Source organism: Notolabrus celidotus, chromosome 20, assembly GCF_009762535.1.
Source record: "Notolabrus celidotus isolate fNotCel1 chromosome 20, fNotCel1.pri, whole genome shotgun sequence".
Lineage (NCBI taxonomy): Eukaryota > Metazoa > Chordata > Actinopteri > Labriformes > Labridae > Notolabrus > Notolabrus celidotus.
The window spans coordinates 19608118-19633195 of NC_048291.1; the positions used below are offsets into that span (position 1 = coordinate 19608118).

General features: G+C 39.5%; 1 protein-coding gene across 1 annotated transcript in view; it reads right to left on the bottom strand.

Annotated features, from left to right (window-relative positions):
- caskin1 (CASK interacting protein 1) overlaps positions 1–25078 on the bottom strand; it is a 156868-nt gene that overhangs the window by 23813 nt on the left and 107977 nt on the right. The window contains 11 exon segments of the mRNA XM_034711800.1: positions 275–390; positions 1276–1380; positions 4353–4598; positions 9691–9808; positions 10760–10854; positions 11521–11641; positions 13308–13416; positions 15848–15978; positions 16068–16163; positions 21916–22061; positions 22208–22305. Coding sequence (XP_034567691.1) covers positions 275–390; positions 1276–1380; positions 4353–4598; positions 9691–9808; positions 10760–10854; positions 11521–11641; positions 13308–13416; positions 15848–15978; positions 16068–16163; positions 21916–22061; positions 22208–22305 — 1381 coding nt within the window.

The following is a 25078-nucleotide window of genomic DNA, read 5'->3' on the forward strand; positions in this document are numbered from 1 at the left end:
AAAAAAAATTAGACTGACTCAAATACTAAATTTGAAATTGTATAAACTTATTTATTAACGTCTGTGAGTGACTTCGAACATAACTCTCTCGTGGGCCAAATTCACTTCTCTTCTGCTCTGAGTATGCCAAAAGATTTCCCTGCAACAAACACTATTACACGCAGGGAGGTACATTCAGCTTAACTAAAGCCTTTAAAATAAAGTGCATGCAGACATCATTTCAGTGGCGTTATTATGTACCAGTCATATTCATGTGTGTCTTGGTGTGTCATACCTTAACCCCCTCAGCCTGTGCATGGAGGATGTGCCCACTGCCAGCACTCTGACCACTGCCCGATGACCTCACACTGGTGACACTTCCAGAACTACCCACACTGCTGCGATCTCCCCCTGCAAATCATACACACACACACACACACACACACACACACACACACACACACACATAGACCCAAAACATACACATGCATTCATACATGCATGCAACCATACAATGATATAGATTTGCATACAAATGCACACATGCAACAACCAGATGGATGCACACATTCACACATACGCACGCACGCACGCACGCACGCACGCACGCACGCACGCACGCACGCACGCACGCACGCACGCACACACGCACACACACACACACACACACACACACACACACACACACACACACACACACACACAGTGGTTTAGCTGATTTTAAAAGCAGTGTAGTAACAGGTGTGACTCTCCATTAAAATGCACTGGGCAGCATGTGGTTGATTGGATGGACAGAACGACGAACAGACAGACAGACAGACAGACAGGCTGACGGACGACTGAGTAACAAACAGTTGTGGAGGAAACAAGACAAACCATTAGCTTTCATGCCCGACATTCACACATAAATCACCCTTCCCCCCTCTCTCTCTTTCCCAACTTTTCCTAACTTTTCCATCCAGAACATTTTCACACATCCAGCTGGAAAGACACACAGATCGTAGACCGATGCAGATGGCTGCAGTCCTACACATAAGGCCACTGAGCTCAGCTAGGCTTTAGATGGAAGGATAAGCAGGACATAGGAGACTGTCAGGAGCAGGTCAAAGAGTATCTGAGAGACTTCAAATGAGATCATTTTATAGGTCAAAGACAGTGATGGATGCTCTGGGGGACACTTGCCGGCTGTGCCAGACTGAAAAGGCCCCTTTTGAACTACTTTCAGATACTGTTTGACCCCTGGTTAGACTTTAAGGAGTCAGGGGCTGAGGGCTCAGCGCAGCGCGGCTTAGTTACCTGCCACAGGCTTGCGCAGTACCCAGATCTCTTCGTTGGAGCCTCCATGGGGCCCGCTGGATGGGGAAGGAGAGCTGTGAGGACTTGCCTCTGAGCCGCGACAACCTTTAACACAGAACACCACTGTTAGCCGCTAACCGACCCTAAACTGAGCTTGGAAGCACTGCTGTCCTTTTGAGATGAAAAATTTGCATCTGAAGAAAAAAGACTGATGTTTTTATAAACTGTGGAGAAGTAAAGCTGGTCAAAAAATAACAAACTGCTGAATTTTTGCACTCTGAAGTGTTAGTTTGGCAAACATACAACATCGTTTTTCTACCCTAAAATGACGTGTCATGCGAAAGTTAAATTAAAATTTCTTTGGGTTCATCATTACAGTCACCCCTTTTACATTAAATGTAGTTTCATGAGCACTGTATGTTTATAAAAATAATAATACATGTAGCTGTGATGTTAGCTCAATGTCAAGATAAAGCTAAGTTGAGACAGGAGGTTGATAAGGGGCTAATAAAATGATTTCCAAACTAATCCGCGAAAAAAGACGTGAAGAGCAGGATCACTGGGTAAAGGAAGGTTAAGGAGGCTTTCAAAAAGGATATAGTAATTTCACACTCACTTACAAACCAAACTTTCACTCTCACACACATGCACACCCACACCCACACCCAGCAACACACACACAGATACACAGAAAAAATACAGCATATATAGATATAGATATATGAAAACATTTATATACCAATAGTACATAAATAAATCCATAACATGAATATCTGCGTGTATACACATATATGCCATTATGTACATACACATACATATATAATGCATCCATATGTGTGTGATTATATATGTAAGTCTTGTCAGAATGAGGCTGCTGTAGTGCATTTGAAGAGAGTCGTAAACCATTATATCCCTCTGAGTGAGGGTGTATGAATGGTTTATATGTGTAAACCGACAGTGCTCCAGTGAATCACACATTAAAAACTTCCATTGCTTTCATGTTATGCTGCAGCTCCTTCTTGTGGCCATTTTGCATCCCTCCAAGTGACTTTAAAGGACTGTTCCGTCTCTATCAAAGCACTCTTATGATTTTAATCATTTGTCAGCTGGACAGTTTTGCCGTTTTCGACACGTATGATCGAGACATTAAAACTTGTACCAAACTATAGTAGTTACCAGCAAGATTATTGTATTTTTATGAATTTTTGTACCTTATGCCGGGTTTTTGACTCTTTTTTTTTTTTTTAAGGGAATTCGTCTACAGATATTTTGTCTCCTGGAAGAAACCAAACGGTGTCCAGTGAAGGTGCCCATTCACAGAGCAGTTAACAGCTTAAAATCAATGAAGAACTTACCTGTGAATCATCCTGGGTGACATTTTTAACTATGTATTTGGGTCCCTTACATAACTTGACATTTAACAGCTTGCTAACCTCTGCATTATTTTAGCATGAATTTTCGCAGCCATGAGTCCAAGTCTCAAAAAAAGGGCTGAACAACAGCTGCTGTTAAGAATATTCAGATACAGCTCTGGAGGATTATGCAAGACTCAATACATTACCTGTAAATGTCAAACTAAACAAACATTAAAGCAACAACTCCAGTCTTAATAGAGAACATTTTAATCACAATATTCTTAGAGTGATGTAACAATTTGGTTCAGATTCATCAGGTTTGTGTTCCCCCCTCTGAAACCTGCGATGGACATTCAATATTCCTACTTGTCACTGCTATGTTACACATTCAAATAAGCATACATTAAGAGTATAAGTGCAAGGTGAGTATAAAAGTGTGTTCAAATGATCAGGCATGGGGTTAACACAAAAGACAAGGTTAGAACAAAAGATACGTTTGTGCTCACAGTTTGGTCAAGAGCAAATGTGTAGAATGGATATGTGTTCAAAAAAAACACAAGCAGGATTGTTTTGGTGGTGGGGTCAACGGTGAGGTACAGGGGAACAAAGAAGAAGACAGGAAGAAAGAACAAACAAACAGGATGAAAGGAAAATAACGGCAAAAAACAAGGAACCAAGAAGCGCAAACCAACTCAGGTAAACGGAGCACTATGGCCCTTTAGCATTCCTGCTATCTTACGTCTATTCTTTCCTATTGGCAAAGAAGATCAGAATTTTTTTTTTTAATAGGATGGGCCGTATTAGACTACACACAGAATCACCAACTACTACAAGGTTTCAACAAAGACCAACGCAGAGACTGAATCCACATGGGAGAGGCTCAACTCCGGTTAAAAGGCTTTGTTGCCTTGATGTTGAATCTTAAACTGTCATCCATTGTAGCACCTGTGTAACAGGTAGCACAGACCTCAGAGAACCATGATGATTGGGCTTACGTTGGAAATTCATGGCTCTGTTTGGTTACTGGTGGCCACCAAAAATAATTCATCTCAGGAAGAAAACACTGCGCTGTGTTCATGGTGGTAGACATTATCGGCAGTGAGGTTTCACAACAATGTATTAAAATTTGTAAGCTGGTAAATCTACGCCACTACTGCCCCTTTGCTGTAAAAAGGCCTACCCTGATTTGTACTTGATGCAACTATTCAACATTCTTGAATAATATTAAATATGTTAAATGAGATTTTGTTAAAGTTACAAGCAAATATGACAGACTTAACTTTTGAAGTCAACGGAATTAACCCTCTATGGGCTGTTTTTTTGGGCTATATGTTGTAAATTGCATTAAGCATGAATATCAATCGTTTCTTCAGGATACAAAGAAGTGCCCTAATTTCTCCAGCTTATGCTTAAAGCCGACTCAGACTCTTAGTAATGGAAATGACAACAGCAAAAACAGAAAAACAAAAGTTACACAGTATGAGCAACACAATTTCTTAAAATACATAAATAAGGATCCATAAAAGAAAACTTTAAAGGATGCCTTCTTCCTACGACATTCAAAGCACCAATATGAATTTTTTGTGACCAATCAGAAATAGATGTTACTGACAGATATAAGATACAACTGCCAGACGAAAGCATCCCTTGAAGCTTTAGTAATAATAATAATAATAATAATAATAATAATAATAATAATAATAATGAAAAGGGGGCGTGTACCTGGGGCAGTGGGTGTGTCTCCCTGTGGGGTTGTCACGGGCGACTTGTTATAGCCAAAGGAAGTGAAAAGTGGAAGCAGTGGCTGATGGGAATGTGGTGGAGGAGGAGGCGGTGGAGGCAGGATATGGATCTGATGGAACGTGGTGTCGTTGCCGTTGACTACCGCGTTGGCAGGGGCAACCGTCGCCGGAGGAACCAGCGGTATCTTTTGAAACTGTTGAGTGCAAATGACTGTGCTGGCCAAACCTAGATAACACCCACCGTGACGACACACCGACACACACACAACCAGCCAGCCAACAGTGATCCACCGCCACGAAACAAACGACAAAACAGAGAATCACACGTAAGAAAAAGGAGGAAAAAAATAAATTAAAAACAAAGACTGAAGTTATAAAATGGAATAAAAAAGGATGGAAGATGGTGGTGACGGCTGATGCAAAAGTACAAAGAGATACATGAAACAAACAAATGTGTGTATTGTTGAAAATGAAATGTATGGAGAGGTGAAGTCGGGAGTGATCGATGGTGAGAGTGGAAATGGTTTGAGGGGGTATGGTGAAGCGTTAGGTATGTCATTGCTGCTCTTACCATGTGCTTGAGTCTTAAGTCTTATTTTGTGACACAGGAACTAACATACAGGGAGTAAAGTCCATTGTAAGCCAAAGGATTAGCAACCATTGCACAACAAGATGCATAGAGGACAGTGTTGGAACTACGTCATTCCACTTGCCATATTAACCAGAAGTGTCTACTGGCTTGGCTCTTCCTTCTGTAGTGTAATACCCCTGGGTGCTGAATAGCTACATATACAACTGCTGAAAGAATGGTCGCGTAAGCATGAAAGCAGAGCACTTAGCAAACTCACTGACAAGCTGTGTCATATGTTGCTTTTGTGTAATTCTAATTGCCTTTGTGTTGTTTGATTTCCTTTCATATAGTTGTAGATTTACCTTGTGTTTCTTCCCTGTTTATATTCTATATTAGTTGTTAGTTCCTTAAGTCCTCCTTGTGTCTCTTGGTGCCTTGTCTTGTGTTGTGTATCCTGTTTTATTTCGTAGTTCTTCAACCCTGTGTTTCTAGTTTAGTTTTACTTCCTTCCTGTGGACTTTTCCCTCCATTTTTCCTTCCGTTTTTCTTATTTGGATTTTATTTGAAGGTTTGTTTTGAAGCATTTTTTGTCTCGTTTTTGGTTTATTTACTCCTTTTTTGTGTCTGCTTTTTGTTTCCATTAGAACTGTGACACCATCATTTCTCCTCAAACCAATGTACAACATATAGTGAAATGTCTCAGAGTTGTCATGCTAAGTTCTGTTATGTTAGCTGTTTTAAGTATACACTTTACTGCAAGTAAAGCGCCAAATCCCGACAACCGTTATTTCATGGGACATTGAATAAAAAGGAGTTACAAAAAATATTCTACCCATTATATTTGGACTCAATATAATGTTAAAATTTGGCCATTTTCCGTGCTATGCAAACAGCTTCTCAGATAATTAGCTCTGACTGAACAACTTTGCAGAGGTTGAAGGCAACACCCACACATTACAGTAGACATTATACCTTTTTAAACATGGATGTATATTTCAGCTGTAAGTGCGTTGATAGCACTTTTGCTGCCATTCCTGCTGATAGCTTGCTGGTGCTACTGTATTAGCCGGGACATCCCGTATATTGGGCTTAATTGGTTTGTTTCAGACGAGACCTCAATTGTCCCGTACATTGACTATTAACTCTTGTAAGTACATCAGACTGCAATCTACAGATCCTAGATCAGATAAAAAGGCAGATCATGTGGCAATCACACCGCCTGTCATCCAACCACAAGGCCCCTCACGCGAATCGGTTGTATACAGCGCAAATGCGCCAAGTCCTGCAAAAAAGTGTAGAGGATTTGCTCTCTGATGGTCATTAAATACTCAGACTCAAGAAACAGATGCAGCACAGAGCTGATCAGGAATGAACTTCAAATATCTGTAAACTGTGACTTGTCATGTAAGGACTTTTCTCTGGCTGTGCAAAAGGACAAAAGACTGCTTGAGCCAGTCAAGAGCAGCAAAAAGTACCCATGGAAAAAGTAAATTTAGTGAGTCATACTCCTCTTTTGCATTTAATTTTTCTTTTGCCTGTTTTTTGATGTAAAGAGACAAATTGTGGCTTCTTTGAGGTTTATTCATATGAGGTTACATAATGATACAGTAAGGATTAAAGGGAATATACACACTTTCTGCATTTCCAGTTGAATCAGAATATGAATATACGCATCATGCTCACACCACCATGGCACCGTGCACTTGTTCCTTATTTAGTAGTGAAAAAGTTGGCAACCCTACTCCCCCCTCCCTGCTCTACAGAGCTTGGTGCTACCTCGTAGGGAGTAAAGACTTCAGTGTCCTTACGTTGTACACCAACGCACATATTCCGTGCACACATTATATGCCCTTTGATCTATGGGAGTGGCCCCAACTTCCTACATTCAGGTGTTAGCTCCTTAAATTAGCACATATTGAGGAGGCAAAGGTTTTGAAGGACTCTTTTATGGTTCTCTCTTTCGCTTTTGCTATTGACACATGAAGTATCCACTCCTTATGGACCCTTATGGAGGGTTATGGAGAACTCAGAACTCTTAACACTTTACCTTATAGCAGAATTACACTAGCAATATCACATGCCTTTTGTAGACCTTCAGTATAATAGGCGGTGCTGTATGAAAATGACTATTGTAAAATCTTTGAAAATCAAAAAAAGCTTTCAAATAACTAAAACTGAAAGCTTAACTATTGACATACTTTGGACCAATCTTACCTGGTGACTGATGTAGATAACTTAATGAGCTAATATCTACAAGCTAACTGCAAAAGTCTAACAGCCATCATCTATTTTTATTATACAGTAACCTATTATGTGAATTAGCTGCTAGCTTAAAATTCTGGTTTTTATGCCTTCTGCAACATTTAGGTTAAATTAAATCATTTCATAATTCTCTATAGTTGAAGTTCTGATTTGTTATTACAAAATCTGATGTAGCGTCCCCATTTGTGTCAGAAGAAAGAGCGTATGAGTGGTGAAGCACATGTAGAAGACACTGACTAGGGAAGAAAGATGGGGAAAAAAGCATGATTAAAAATTGATGAAAACAGTTGAGTAAATGAAACCTCTTGCTAAAACAGCTGCTGTAGCCCCAAGTGTGTGGGGCTGTGATTAGTCAGTATGGCTGTGCAAGCTGAGTGGGGGATTTCAAGCTGTTTTCTACTGTATCCACAGCTGTTCTACACTGTATGTAAGAAGAGAAACAGCCACAGTGGCATTCCCTGTGACTGTGTGCAGGTTTCACAGTGATACATGAACTACACAAAATACAGATATAATGGAATAAGTGAATGACATCCAGACAAGGTGATTTTATATGAGATGATCTGAATGACATAGAGTAGGTGAGTGATCATTTTAGTCATGAAAGATGGATGCAGACATTAACAGAGAAAAACAAGTATATAGACTGAGACAAAGAACATTATACTACCTATGGATGTACAGATGGAAAGACAGAGATACTGGACCCAGACAATCATCAGCATACGGTTAGAACATTTGAGCCTCTTTTTGACTGTGCATGACACGAGGATGAAGGTGTTGATGTGAATGTGCTCTGTTGATCTCACCAGAAAGGCTTGTTATGGTGGTATAAAATGGAAAGAGGAGTTTAAATTACTTTCTCTTAGATTAAAACATTAGCTTAGCATTTGAAAACATCCAAACTAGCCCTGTAGCCATGGCAGATTTTGCTGCCTTTAGACAGATCCAGGCTAGTTGTTCCCACCTGTTTGTCATGTTCTGTACTAATTTAAGCTAACCAGCTGTCGTTTATGTTTGCATATTGACCCACATACGGTAGAAGGAGGAGACAAAGCTTCTTGTGTCTTAAAGTAATGTAGAAATGCCTAAAGCCTGTATTGTCTTTAATGGTAAACAGGATGTGACTCAACTGGTTGCACAAAGAAGTCAAGTCAATTTCCTATCTCATTGAACAGTTTCCTACATAGTAAATCATCTCAATTACTTCTGTAAGTCTTCTTTCATAAAACATGGTGTTAATGTTGTAATTTCACGCATTTAGTCCTACTTAGATTAAAATACAATAAAACAGCATATGAATTGGAGCGTTGCTACCATGTGTTTGATGAGTCATTACCACGGTGTTTAAAGAATGCCTTGTTTAGCCTTCAGCTGTAATAATAATCTTATTTGTAGAGCACTTTTCAAAAACCAAGTTACAAAGTGCTTTACATGGGCAGCATAATAAAAAGGCAGATCATAAAAACACAAGTCAAGATAAAGAAATAAAACATATTTTAAAGGACATAAAATTCCCCTAGAAGAATTCTAAAGGAATAAAATTATTTTGAAATATTTTTCTTAGCTGTAGTCAAAGATTGGCTGAATAAAAATGGTTCAATGTTTGAAAAGCATATATCTTGTTGAAAATTCAGTCTTAAAGGGATAGTTTGCTTTTTTGAAGTGGAATCTAATGTTTAAGTGATCTTAAAATTAGCTAAATTACGTATATGGTAGAGTTGACCGTGTCTGTAGCGGTTGGAAGGCCAGCTTCCATGCAGGATCTCCAGTTAGTTTCTCAACAAAGGGTCAGATCCAAATGGGATCCCCCTGTGGGTAATACACTCAACTAATGAGAAAAACTATCCTTAAAGTTACAAACCTGCATCCAACTCTGATACAACCTTTTAAAGTGCTGAGCTCCATTAAATCACTCAGTTGTTTGTTAAACTACCCAAAGCTGAACTGCTTGCAGTATAGGCACATTTTGAGAATTGTGCTAATAGTGCTAAGTGTTATAAGGAGAAGGCAAACCCTCCAACTAGCGTCATGTATGTCATTCAGATGTCTATATTATCACCATCAGCTCTGCGTTTTTCATTGAGGTATATTGTAGTACAGTTTAACAGCAATGGGAATGGTTTGCAAACATTACACTTGCCTTTAGTTATGCAGGAATGGCAGCTTTGTTTGGCAGAACTCTGCAACTGGCCGACTTACACTTGTTCTCATTCCCCGTGTGTGAGGTGAAAGACATAACATTGTATGATTTGATTTTCGTCTAACCTGTACTCGTCCAGGAAATGGTGAGGGTAAAGTTTATCAGGTTTTAATTCATCTTCTTTTCTCTTTGAAACCTTACTCCAGTTTCTTCTTCTGTGTTTCAACCCAGATGTGTGTTATGTATATCAGTGGCTCTTTTCCAACAACCAAAAGGCAACAATTTCAGGATTTCAGTAGTGACTTCTTCACACTCAGGTATACACAGAGAGAGCTCACATACCTGTGCGTTTGCTGATGACTTCCACCATGGTGGAAGGGAAGTAACCCACTCTGTCGTTTCCTGTTCGGTTGTCATGGATGCAGCCTTTCCAGCGTCCATCAGGGTGCTGCTCCAAAACCTGTGAGGTAGAAATGTTTTTAAAAAAGCAAGTACACAAACTGTATTTTTGATACTGTGCATTTTTAACTCAACACCTAAAAGCAGGTTCTCTTTTTAATAATATTAAGGCTATTTTTATCTTATAATCACTAATTGACACATTGGCACTACTTTGCTTTTTTATTACTATAATAAGTTCCCAAAAGCTGTATCAAAGCTCATAAATATTTATGATTGGCTGGCAGACTGAAATGTAGCAGGAGAATATATGTTTTTGTAGAACAAATTCATAGTAAATGAGGGAGGCCCAAACCACACATGATTCTTGCATATTTATCTGAAATCTCGCCTAGAAACTAGGAGGCAGAGTAATGACACAAGATTCAAGAGAGGAGAAACCAAACTCTTATTTTTCCCAACTGCTTAAGATTGCAAAGTGATTCTTGACAAGTAATTCCATATTTCCACTTTGAGACTTTCTACTCAGACCGTCCATTACACGCTAGTTATGCACATAAAGATTGAGGTACAGTTTCACAACAGATGTGCAAATACAACTACTAAAAAACATCCCATACTTCATCTGCAATAGTAGAGCAGGACCTTTAGCTCCCTCTAGGGAACAGAACAAGGTATAGTGGTGAGTGGAGTGGTGTAAGGCCTCTTAGAAATTACACTCATGTCTTGTTACTCATTATTAAAGTTTATGTGAGGATATATAGGAGAGTGATTTTTCCCTCATAGGTTATTTCAGTTCACACTTTTCTAGGTGTCTGAAGAGGTAGAATTAGCATTTTAAAAACAAGCAAAAACATCTCTAAACATTTACAATTTTAAGTTTCTAATTTAGTCATTTAAGTTTTGTACAGTTACAACATTTCGACCCAACTTTGGTGTCTGAGATGTGTTTGTTTTGACATGTGTGTGTGTTTGTGTGTGTGTGTGAGCGTGTGTAGTATGTGTGTTATACCGTGATAACGTCTCCTGCTTTGATGTTGAGGCTGGTCAGGTCATAGTTGTTGCAGTAATCCTTCAGAGCTCGTACTTGAAGGGCAGCGGATGCATCTTAAACATAGAGAGAGACTACATTTCAATAAAAGAACAATATTCCATACCTCAAACAACTTTGTGTCTATACAATGAGTAGAAATATAACTAAAGTAAGGAAGAAGCTTTCTAAACTTTTTAATGCAGCAATGTGACATCATTTAGCCATCTTTCCCGTTAAGTCTTTCTCTTTCTCCTCTAATTCTTGGGAAGGACATGACAAGGTTTCCTATAATAAGTAACATTTACTTTTCTGTCTCTCTGTTATTCCTGCCTTCTATCTATCTATCTATCTATCTATCTATCTATCTATCTATCTATCTATCTATCTATCTATCTATCTATCTATCTATCTATCTATCTATCTATCTATCCATACATGCATGCATGCATCCATCCATCCATCTATCCATCCATGCATCCATCCATTTATTCATCCTTGCATCCATCCATCCATCCATCTATCCATCCATACACCCATCCATCTATCCATGCAAGCATCCATCCATCCATTCATCCTTGCATCCATCCATCCATCTATCCATCCATGCATACATCATTACATCCATGCATACATCATTACATCCATGTATCCATGTATCCATGCATCCATGCATCCATCAATCCAACCCATGCATCCATCCATCAATCCAATCTATGCATCCATCCATCATTGTATCCTACCATGTATCCTACCCCTTAGCAGCTGTTTGATCTCTCTGCTAGCTTGTGTCGCGGTGAACTGGTAGACGATGTCCAGTGCTGTCTGGCTGTAAGTGTTTCTTACTGTGGCATTAATACCACTCTGTAGAGGAAAAAAGAGTTCGGGTTAGTTTGTTTTTTGTGTCATACAGGTTGAGTTTGCAATCAGGAAGTGGAAAAATCCTTTTTCGTATTTCAATTGAAGTTAAGTAGGCATAAAAAATAAACGTATGTGTGAATAATGAAAATATGCACCATAGATTTGCCAAACACTTCTTATAACAACCAAACAACCACTATGGAATGAAGAGAAAGAAGCCGATTCATGCCCCTCCCATGAAGAGTAGTGTTGTATTTTGATCTCTTAAGTCAAATGTAGGCCAAAGAAGCAGAGTCTTGAGACATTTCAGGTCAAAGACTCATAACCTTTGACAGCTTGGGGCCTGAATGACAAAGTTAGATTCTCATGCTCTCGTTAAAAACATATTGGATCTTTTGTTTTCATAAACCCTGTGGCATTTTAAGTCACCAGAACAAATTTATGATTTCCTTCATCTAATTTTTGCCTTGCAATTTATAACTAAGTCTCATGATGATCACATGGGAACAAAGTTCACATCTCTCATAAACAGGCAATGAGCCTTGCCCCCCACTTTCATAAGTGATCCCCTGGGAGGGGTACTTTAATTATGGGGATAAAGTCTGACACAAGGGCTGAAAATAGTCGAAACCTAGTAAAACCAAAACCATATTTGAACCTTGTTTTGCTTTAATTCATGTTGTGACAAATTAAGGATATTCTAGAGGGAAATTAAATGGTACAAATGTTATTATATATACCCACTTCCTACATTTCAGTTATTTTAATAGAAACATATAAAGTTTGTTTTGACAACTGCAGTTTTTATTAACTAATTTTTATATTCTTTTTTCTCACACCCTGAAATGTCTTGAAGGTCCCCTCCTAACATATTTTAAGGCATGTAGAAAAAATTTAGATGTCATTTTATTTTGGAGAAAATATTTTTAGCTGATGTGCAACAATTTATTTAGTCAAACAAGCTCATTCAAATTATTTCAAGTAACCAACTCAGACATTTGTTGTATTTAAACTTGTATGCGCTGTTCCATTAAAAGTATCAACATCGTTTACCGTATGAAATAAGAAAATTAGAGGAACTATACCTTCAAGTAGAATGTATTCGTTGTAATTGTAGTAAACTAAAACTACAATATTTCCCTGTGGAGTGAAATGTTTTGCACATTTAAACATGTTCTGTCAAGGCAGATGTGTGTCTAACATGAGTCTGGTTCTGCGCAAGGTCTCTGCCTGTTAAAGGAAGTTTGTCTTTGCCATTGTAACTTGCTAAATGCTGCAAAGTGCTCTGCTCATGCTGGATTAAGATGGGATAATACAAAGTCCTGTCTGTAGGATGGGACTGGATCTAAGCCTGTCTTAATGTTGGGTCTTTGTTAATAATATAACAAAGAGTGTGGTCTAGACCCTGTTGAATCAGATATCAAAATAATTACTGTTAAACCTTCGAGCTCCCTTTAGATCACTTCACCACATTTAAAAATGGATAGTGTCAACAACTTTACATCCTCTTTTTTACACTTCAATCGAGACAACAGGAAAACTGTGTGATTCTGCCTTGATTTTTTCACACTTAGTCAGATGGAAAATCCAGATTACATCACAATGTCCCTCTAAGGGAACCCTAGCCCAGGATACTGTGCAGGAATGCTGTCTGCAAAGTTCCACTTACGTCCAGCAGGAGTCTCACTGCCTCGGTCTTTCCGCACAGGGCAGCTTCATGCAGGGCAGTGCCTGCTTTGGTCTGTCTGTTGATGTCAATGCCCGCCTGGATCAACAGTCTGACAGCAGGGGACAGTGGACACAGGAAAGGGGAAGTGAGTAAAGGAAGGAAGTTGGAAGCATAGAAAGAGAGGACACAGCAGGGACAGAGGAGGAAAAAAAAGTGTGAGGAATATCAAAGGAGAGAGAATGAAGATGTGAATTATTCCTTTTTTCAAACACAGTACTTCCTCCGAGTAGTGACTGTAATTTATACACACAAGCACATTTTTAAGATATGAGCTGCTTCATTAACACAAGATCTGACACCTACATGAAGCAGAATGGGGAACAAATGGATGAAATGATTGTAATGGAGATAAACGAAAGCCATCCATCCAGTATCTTACAATCCTGATCTGTTCATTGTGGCCACAGTAGCCCAAAATTGAAGTACAGTTGTTTGGAGAGCTTGTGCATAAGACACATGAGATGGGGGGATTATTAGCCACCCCTGAGTATAGAGCGTGTTACTGCAAAGTCTATCAAAACACACTTTAATATATCTAATATTGGCGGCTGTGGCTCAGTGGGTAGAGTCTGTTGTCTATCAATCGGATGTTTAGTGCTTCGATCCCAGCTCAAGTGTCCTTGAGCAAGACACTGAACCCCAAATTGCTCCTACTGTTGTTCAGCGGTGTGTGAATGTGTACAAATGAGATTAGCTAATACTGACGGTCCCTACTGTATAGTAGCCTTTACCATCACTGAGTGGTTAATGGGTGAACGTGATGAGTAGTGTTACAGCGCTTTGAGTGGTCAGACAGACTAGAAAAGCGCTATATAAGTACAAGTCCATTTGCCGTTCTGAATTTCCCTCCCCGGGATAAATAAAGTATTTCTGATTCTGATTAATATCGTGTCTACATCGCAAATATCAGGTTAGCATTGATGCAACACTGGCATAACTGTCTTTACTTCATCCTGTCCCAAACAGATTGAAGCATCCAGCAGAGAAAGAACAACTAGACTTTTGCCACTGTTTCTAATAGCAATGTCTATATGCCATTCTATAGGGCATCAGCCTCACATTGGTCTCAATTGCCCAAAGTTGTGAATAACAACAGTAGGTCTTGGTTACTCCTGCAAGAAACTGTTTATTATAACATGTGGCTAATCTATTGTGTGAGACATGGGAATGAAAAATGCCTCTGATGAGCTTTGGGTCATGGCTAACATGAAAATGCTCTTTACAACAACCTGTATGTAAGCTGCAGGCTTATCAGTTTTATCAACAACGTTAGCATCCTGCAGTTCTCCGCTAAAACATGCCTACAGACCAAGACAGCACGATTGGCTGATTGGTTGCTTATTGGCTGCTGTCGTTCTTGAATTCGGGATTCACTAAGGATTCATGGAGGTGTATAGAATAACTTCAGTCTAAAAGACTCATCTCAGGAAAGGTTGAAAACTAGAGTTTTAAACACATCGTTCTTTTCTCTGAAGTGAACTGACTTCGAGTCAGTGTTTTGTGTATGCCTGTGTGTTCATGTGAGTGTGTATCTTACACAGACTGCCAGCCATGCCTTATGATCATTAATCAGAGTCACTTCTGGAGAGGTACGCTTTGCTCTATCAACTCTGAAAGGCTTTATCCCCCCCCCCCTCTCTCTCTCTGTCTATCTATCGCTCTCATTATTTTTCTACCCCTCTCCTTCCTTCACTCAGCCTCTCTCTTATCTTTCCTTGGTTGCAGTCTTCTGTTATCTCTCGTCAATTCTCCATAGCATCACTTTCTGTCTGTGCCAGCCAAGCTAACTCCTGCACTCTTGCTCACACACACTGACACACACACACACACACACACACACACACACACTGACACACACACACACACACAAACACACACACACACACACACACACACACACACACACACACACACACACACACACACACACACACACACACACACACACACACACACATAGCCATGAGTAACTTAAAAATGGTTGGAGGTGATGAAAGGAATATAGACATTGTTGTTTGTTTTTTGCTTTGGCACTCCCTCCTACTGGGATCCCTCATCCCGTAACTCTGTGCTCATTGCTGACATCACCTTGGCATCAAAAGTCACTTTGCCACGATGCTCTTTTGCAAAAACATAAAAAAGAGTTAGGCACATTTCCCAGCCGAGAGGAGACTATTACGAGTCGACACTGAGTGTGACAAAGAGCCAGATGATATGAAGTTTCCAGTCTGTAAAACAATTACGCAGCACCTGACTGAAACATCACTGTATGGCAACACGTGTCCCATCATTTCTAGCGTAACTGAATCACATTGTTCCTCTGCTGTGTTATATAATTGTTTTCTCAGCAAGCTCAGGTGGACTTTGAAGCAAGTGATTCATCAGAAACAGACAGTTTTTTTCACATAGACCTCTGTGTTTTTAATCTTAATGAGGATGCTGGTGTGTTTGTGTTTGTGTTTGTGTTTGTGTGTGTGTACCTGATAATGTCTATGTGTCCGTTTTTGGCAGCCAGGTGAAGTGGCGATGTCCCGTTCGGGTCGTGCGTGTCTCCTTTTTTGGGCTCCAGCAATGCAGCGCACATGTTACTGGACAGCAACAACTGGACCACCTACGCAAACAGACACATACTCTTGAACACTTCATATTTACTGTAGTTTACTTTCAGTTGATGCTGTTTTTAAAGTTCTATGTCCTTACCCCAACTCTGCCAAACTCACAAGCCAGGTCCAGTGGTGTTTTTCCTGCATTGTCCACTATACAAGGGTTGGACTGGTGCTGCAACAGCATCTCCGACTACAGATGGAAAACACAAGCAAAGACACATTGGCACGCATGGGAACTCAAATACAATCCATGTCTCTGTTTTTGAGACGAGGCACAACAGCCAGTCTATTCAAGGCCAATACATATTGGCATGTAACTATTCACACTCTCTCCAATACGAAATTTTGAGTCTACACTAAACTTGTTTCCCTTATCATTCCTCCAACAGGGACTGTCCAACCTAGCTTAGCATCTGCTTCAAAGCAAAGTAATGGAGAGCTAGAATTTAAATGCTAGCATATTCCAACAGGTTCTGTAATTCAAGAGGTTTCCAAAGATATTCAATCATCCCACTGAGAGTCGGAATTGAGCACTGCAAAGTTGAAATCATTACCATGTTTAGCATTCAAGCTCATAACCTGCACTTCAGTCAGAAACACTCTCGTCATAGATCTAACCATGTATTGCCAAATGGAAATACAGTTATGCTTGCCGATATAGGCTCTGCTTTAGCGCTCCCAGGGTTAGCCAGGCAGCCTGCTTTGGCTTTCCAGGGAGCACACCCCAAAATGGTAAAACTTACAATTAGAATGAACAGGACAAGGCTGGTAAAGTTTAACCCAACAGCAACAGATTGTGGGCAGCTAAGGTGTTGAAGGGATTACTGAGAGGGAAGAAGTGTTCAAAAAGTCCGCCTTATCATTAGAATGAGCTGTGATTGGTTGTTTGGATAGGAAACAATGATTCAAACTGCAGCCTGACAGATGACAACAGCTGGGTATGACTTCCGTGTCCTTCATGAACTAGGCTTCTTTGCTTCGGCCAGAGTGTGGTCTGTACTAAATTAGGTTGCAGGGTAAAGGTTGAAAAAGCTCCATTCAAGACCAACACATCCACTGAGTAGTATTCCTCTGTCTGTGTGAAAGCAGGGTATATATATTATCAAAGTTCAGGTAAAAAAGCGGGTCCACCAGCATCTCATTTGTTTATTTGTTTATTTGAATCCCCATTAGCTACTACCAAGGTTGCAACTACACTAACTCTAGCTCCACTCCAGCATCCCATGTTGCCTGAGTGAGATTGAAATTTGCCGACAACATCTTGTAGTCCTCATATTCAAAGCATTCTCTTCTGCAGCTGTTATTCGGAAGACATATTGTTTCAAAACATAGACAGAATAGCATAACTGGAGTTTTAAAGGGCAAAACAAGACCATACCTTTTTTCTCATAAAATGTCATATTAATAATATATTGGAACCAAAGACTTTATAATTCATGGATATAGTCTTTGTGACGTCACCATTTGTTTATGAAGCTGATTTTCGGCGGTTGCTTATTGGAAACGCAACTCAACCTAATTTTCTGTCAACCTAGCAAGACCCAAAAAGGGGGGAGTTGAGGTAGACCTTAAGCCTCTTTGCTAACAGCTACAGTTTGACCTCCTGTCAGTCAAGTCAGCTGTGCCCTCAATTATGCAAAAGTTGAATATTGTGTGTGTGGATAGAGAAGTGAGCTGACAGACCAAAACTGTTTCTTTAACCAGGCTGTAAACTAGGGATGCAACAAAATGAAAATTCTTGGCTGAAACAGAAAACCGAAAATGAGGAAACCAAGGCCAAAAACTGAAAACCGAAACACCGCAAGAAATTATTATGCCAATTATTAGTAGGGAGACAGGGGACAGTTGTAACATTTCACTCCTTGGATTTGAGATTAAGCCATGCATTTTCTGTTTGTGTTGCACAGGCATTTTCTATGCCATTTATTAGCAGACACTTGAAGCTAGTGATAAAAGTATTTTGGCCGAAAATGGCTCAAAAGTGCGTTTTTGGCTTTCATGTTGTAAGACTGATGGTTGCCGCTTGATTGTAACTTGCATGTAGCATTTTAGCGCTAGTTTATTGCCCCTTTTGACAAGGCTAAAGAAGTCAGAAGTAAACATTATAATCATTACAACAGAAGCTAACTTGAGCTAAATTGGCTAGCGCAAGCTAATAAAACAGCCAGTATGGGTAATCATTTCAGCACATAGAAAGCCAGGGTTATGAGCTAACTATGAGAGGCCTGCTTCATCTTTGTCCGTCTGATATTAAGGACCCACTGTTTTAACAACTGGTAGCATACTGAACGTATGCTAGCACAGGAAGCTAACCTCATGTATCAACTATAACTTTGAGGGAAGGGGCATGCAAAACCCAAGCAATATCAAAAGATTGGAAATTTAAAAAGACAATTTGGTTATTCATACACAAGTGCAAATAACTACATAGACACAGATATTACAGGACACACAAATTGCCTTCACAGAAAACACGTCATACTCTGTTAAAAATCAGAAGCACAGATGTCCTCAGGACAGGAGCTGAGCTGATTAGCACATTAGCAAGCAACACATTCATATGATTTTAGGCTTTAAACCAACCTTTCAACATTGTATAAACATTCCCACACCAATTGAATATTTTCAATGCCTGTTGTCAGGTTAATTTAGCCTGTGTTTAATTATTACAATATAAAAATGAAACAAAGACAGGGTTGGCAGTGAGCAGTTACCTTAGAGAGGTGGATTATTTCTATGACAAAAAAACTGAGGTTTTCTGGTGTTTGGATGAGTAAAAGAGAATTCCCCCCTGCAGTTTGTCCCTGTGTAGTAACCCCAGAGCAGCACTATGATTTGGAGTGAAAGGAAAAGCTTGGTTCCAGTGGTAAAAGACCTAAAGGGATGAAATCCTCCAACCATAGGAATTATTTCAACATGCTTTCAGTTTTCTAATGCACCTCAAAACGGAACAAATTACAAGACACGCCAAATTAAATGTCCTTGTCTTAGATAATAATGTGACTCTGGCCATCCTTGTTTTAAAGCAAATGTGTCTCAAATCTCTTCTGTGTCTTGCTGGATGTTTAATAATTGATTTTTTAAACTGTGGTTTGTTTCAGTTTCTGTAATTTTTCATTAGTTTGCACTCACACACTGGGAGCAGCTGTGGATTTAGAGCCCTAGTTTCTACACTGTGTAGATCATTCTTATTTAATCAAATTGAAGCAGCAGTCCCTCTCTCTTCTGAGTCTGTGAATGCTGAGCGTTGCCCTTCTCTAGTGTACGCAAGCTGCTGTAGTAAGTCTGCTATATTTTACTGTTATAGAATTGGCAAGCCTGCAGCGGCACTGCAGTGATTCCCTCAGATTATTTTCTTAGCTGGAAAAGCCTAGAAGATTTTATCTTCCTAGCCGGAGAGGGTTAATGAGGACTTTATGAGGGCTTTAAGAATGGGAATACCATTGACAGAGTGAAGTTAAAATGGCCCTTCAGTTTGATTTCAAGCAGTGGTTATGATACATTTTACCTGTATTGCACACTCAACATGAGAAATGTTAACCTACAATAACTTATTTTGTGTTTTTTGAGTAAGCAGAAGCAAACTGTGAGGTCAACATTGATATATCATCAACTTTTAGAATGGCAGGTTGAACGTGTTAGCTAATAGTTCTCTGTCTACACAACCAGGAGACAAAGAGAAACATTAGCATCTGCATTAGCATCCTTGCAAGCTGAGGAATCACCTTTTTTTGAGCTCTGCTGTTACCTTATGTTACCCTTAAGAAAACATGTTTTTCTTTGTTAAAGCTCCTATGAGGAACTTTCAGTTTGTGTTGATTTTGGCGCCCCATGTGAACAAAACAATAGATTTTATCTCTCTGCTGATTTTGACCTGTATAAGCTGTGTTTTCTAACAAAAAATCCCAACCTAACCATTTGACAGGCACCACACAGTCCCATCCCGAGAAGAAGTGACCCGCCTGAGACCCACGGCTATATCAAACAGGGAAACCTAGTATTTACAAGATTGGCTAAGTGGCCTTCATGTAGTCTCTCAACACTATTAAACACCAGTCTGAAGACTCAGTCAGTTGATATTGCAGGACAAAAGTCCCTAACGTTCACCCGGCTCAAGGCATTTTGGTGCACAGCAAGTGTCACAGCCTTTATTTTTACACCCAGCACGCAGATTGTGTAAGTAGCAAATTAAGTTGCACCCACGTTAGAGCCCATGGGCATATTGGTCTCAAAATGAGGTATGGTTAGGCGCAAAGTTGCTATCTTGTGGAGGTGGGAAGGGTCTGAGCCTAAGGCCAACAAAACCCTGGTCAAAAGTCCTAGGGCAATGGCCCGGTGTGTTCCTTAAAGCTGCTGTGAGGAACTTTTGATTTGTATTGCTTTTGCCGCACCCTTGTGGACAAGGTGATACCTCTTTTCTCTTGCAAAAAGAAGTGTCTTCAGACAATAACCTCATCCTGCTGGCTTTTAAAAGTGACATTTATCAGACAATGTGACATAAAGCACACAGGATGTCAGCCATCATTAGATCCAGTCCGATACTTTCCAGGGTTTTGAATAATTAATAAAGTCATGCTGCTGTGCCTCGTGTAAATGTACACGTCTGTTCACTTGGGACAGTCCCTGATTGTTTCTGTGCATCGACATAATTCATACAGTAGCCTGTGTGTTTTCTGTGTTTTTAGGGACACAACTGAAGAAGAGAAGTTGAATCTTGCTTGTAGAACAGTTGAAATCCCCATCCACACTTTGAATAATCAAGGGACCTCCAACCTCTTTGCACCCTGTGCCTCCCTTAGTGCCCACATTGTGCACCAGTTAGCTAACAAGCTGTTGTCTAGACAGTGTTTTAGGTCATTTAAATAGGGCCCAAAGTCAGTAACACTGTGACATCAGGGCAGTCACATCATCACCATGGACAGCACTGCACATCAAACAACCATGAAAACAGCGCAATTCAGAGGACATTAGTCTACTCTCTCATGCCTATTACCTGCAAGCCAGGTGAATATAAAAGGAAAATTTTAAATAAGCATAACAGACCACTAGGAAATTCATTTTAGTGATACATGCCAACCAAATGAAAAAATATGAAATAATGACAATAATCATGTTGATGTCAAGGACAATGGACAACCAAAACAATAAAGAAAAATGCCAGAAAACCAAAATATTACGTGAATTAAAAAAGCTATTTTTGATATCTTTTTTGTTTAGTATGAGTGACAACTTTAAAGTCACTATGGTAGTTTTATCAACTCTCACTATATTGTTGTGCTCATACCAAACGTGAATAAAATAATTTCCGCTCACGCAAATCAACGTAAAGTGCAAGTTCTTGTCGTGCGGCGCAAATGACAAGAATTGGGTGGTACGACTTGCGCGAATTAAGCAAATTATACGTACGAATTGCGCTAATTCGCGACTCGTTCAAAGCTCTACTCGCTTCATTCGATTATTCACAAGAGTTGAAAAATTTGATCTTCTTCCAATCATTCGCGCCAAAATTTGACTGGTGGAGGTTCATTCATCTCTTAGATCATCTGTTAAGTTGTGAAAACCTTTGTCTGTTACTTGACTCCAGCTATCGGTTGTACTAGCAAGTTAGCACTGCCCCAATTAGCATAACCTGTTTCACCATTTCACCATGTTTGATGACAACAGACTGGAGTGGTGTTTGAAAGGAGTCCCACCCCTATCATAAGAATGTGCTGTGTACACGCAAATGGAGCCAGTTATTCGTACGAATTAAGCGAGTGAACACAAAACATACTAGGGTTCGAATACGTCAGAATTAAGCGAGTATTCACGTTAGAATTCTAATTTGAAATTTTTTGCTACTAACAGTTAATCTGCCTTGTCAATATTATAGTCATTGCACATATATTTTACTGAGTTAACTAAAAAAACAGTGTTCTTTTGGAAAAACAGCTTGCACTCACAACGTCGTAGTGTCCGTGCTGCGCTGCCAGGTGGAGAGGAATCTGTCCTTCATCTGATTGGCCGTTGACAGAAGAACCAGATTTCAGCAGCATCTTCATTGGTTCCGCCTTCCCCTGCCAGGCTGCGTAATGCAGGGGCCGCATACCTGCTCGGAGAGACACACGGATACACAATATAAACACATAGGCCATATCTATAAGACACAGGAGTATATGATAATATTGATCAGCGAGTATTTATGTGTGAGAGGGGCAATATGCATGTGTGCGTGTGGGAGTATTTTCCCCTTACCTTTCTGGTCTCTGATGTCGACAGCAGCCTGTGACTCCAGCAGCAGAGTGATGAGCTCCAGGTTCCCATTGAGTGAGGCATGATGCAGGGGAGAAAACCTGTTGTACACACAAACACATATCAAGGTTTTATTTGTGAATTAGATGTATTCTGTGGTTTACTTCCTCATCCTTTATTCACAATTGTGATTCATCTCTTTATGGTATACCAACCAGACAACCAGATTAAAGCATGCATGAGTATATTCCCTCTCTCTCAATGTCACCTACACACGTACGCATACAACACACATACACACAGGTCAGTCCTAATGGCAAAGCTTAGCATGACAAATGCATTTAAAAGCAGAGGATTAGGAGCAAATATAACTAAGAAGGGACAGTGGGAGATGAAAATGCATACACAAGGAAAAGGTATTATGTAATGTAAAGGATACAATGTGTGTGTGCGTGTGTGTGTGTGTGTGTGTGTGTGTGTGTGTGTGTGTGTGTGTGTGTGTGTGTGTGTGTTTGTGAGAGTGTCTGTGTCGTCTGAGAGACAGAGCAGATGAGATTAGTATGTAAGCTTTGATGGATAAGCATGAGAAGAGAGAAAGGCCTGGGAAGAAAGAAAGGGTACAATGAGTGGAAGCATTACATAACCTGAGGACAAAGAAGGGTAAACATGAATCTGCTCTAACACACACATATAAAAACAGGCCCTATATTGGACTCAGTGACGTGAGTCCTTCGTACTCTCTGTGACTCTTCCTTATCTCTCTCTCTCTCTCTCTCTCTCTCTCTCTCTCTCTCTCTCTCTCTCACAGGTTTATTTCATGCTGTCAAACACCGACACACACAGCTTTATGAGGGGTTTCCACCTTTAAATGACAACCCATTTAACTGAGGTGCAGGTATGTTCCCGTGAACAGGCATCAGCCATTGTCTTTTGTTTTTCACAGGAGGTCAGTGAAGTGAATTAAATGAGTTGACTTTTTTCTGTAATGATTGGAAGGATTATGGCGACTATTATAATAATTAATTTTCTTTATCTATTTATTTGTTTAAATTTTACTTAAAGCTGCTGTGAGGAACTTTTGTTTTGTATCGGTTCTGGCGCCCCCTTGTGGACAGAGTGACACCTCTTATCTCTTGTCCTATACATGCAAAAGTAGTGTTTTCAACAAAAGCCTCATCCTGTTGTGTTCAACAGTCAACTTTATCAGGCAATGTGATTCTTTTCCATGAAAACAGTCAAAGAAAGGCTGTTTCTGAAGCAAGATGTCCATCATCTGGTCTGGGACCTACCCCCCTCAGGACGGTTTCAGGCATTAAAAATGACAACAGAGAAGGTGTCAGTGTTGCTGCTGATGGACTTGTTTGCTTTTGAAGGTCATAAAGAGGCATCAGTATCATTTTCAGTCTGTTTCTCAGCCAGTTCAAAACTCCTCACAGGGCCTTTAAGTTTCTAATTTTTTTGGTTTTCTGTACTATTAATAATAATGATAATAATAATGATAATAGTTATAATTATTATTATCATTATTACTTTTGCTTTCTCATAACTAATAACAATAATAATAATAATATTTTTAATTCTTTTTTTTTTATCATTATTATTTTTTTTTACAATATTTTCATTATTATTATTATCATCATTATTCTACTTTTTTATTATTGTATTTAGTACTTTCACACCCTCAATCTTTCTACCCTTCTACTCTCCCTTCCCTCCAATCCATATTTTTTTTCAATATGGATGAGACCAACATCAAACCAACATACCACACATATTATGTTTTGTCTTGCATAAAAAAATGTTTATATACATATATATCGTTATATATACATGTATAAGTATTTCATGTACTTGTATTTATATACATCATTATTTGTATCAATTTTTTATTTGTTCATGTTTTTGTTTGTCTTTCGTCTTGCATATATTTATTTCTATAAAAAAAATATACACACACATACAGTATATAATAATAATAATAATAATAATAATAATAATAATAATAATAATAATAATAATAATAAGTAGTTTTATAAAGAAACATGCTAAGAGACACACTGGTATGCGGCACTAAATTTATATGTATTTAGCATTGACTATTTACATAGTATTTACATGGACAATGCAGGTCTGCATGTTCAGCCAAAATACTGCTGAGCCAATTAAATAAAAAACTTTACCATGATGTGTCCCAGGATTACTTTTATAGACAACTGTATCTGATTAACTTTCGATAGTACATGGTGAATCCTCCAGCATGGTCATTAAGCCTGTGTATATACACCGCCACAGCTCTGCTGGTGTCTGTATGTAAAGCATGTCAAGTTCACTTGCCGTTAAGGGTTATATTACGGTGTAGATGTCAGCATCGTTAGACCTGCAGCAGCCCTGTTTTTTGACAGCGGCATGTTGAACCCTCTTATCACAACAAACGGGCGGAGGAGGAGTGTTCTCACTGTGTATGTGTCATAACCCACTTCTGCATTTCAGCAATCTTCCTCCTTTCCCTTTCCCTCCAGGGTTAAACAGGGATACTGTTACACAATGCTGCACTAGGCTTAGCGCTGTCAGTGTGTGTGTGTGTGTGTGTGCGTGTGCGTGTGTGTGTGTGTGTGTGTGTGTGTGAAGCCCTGCAGAGTGTGTCAGGGGGATGCATGTATGGTAGAGGGGGAGGGGGAAGGGGAGGGAAGCCCTCTCTTTTGCCAAGTAGTAAAAGCTACCATGCAATATTTATACATCCTTCCCCTCTTCCCTTCTCGTACTCACTTTATTCTTTCTTCAGATATCTCTCTTGCACTCTTCACCTCCCTCTTTAGCATTCAACAATTTCACTTCATTTTTTCCACAGCTCCATCCTCATCTGTCTCTGGTATT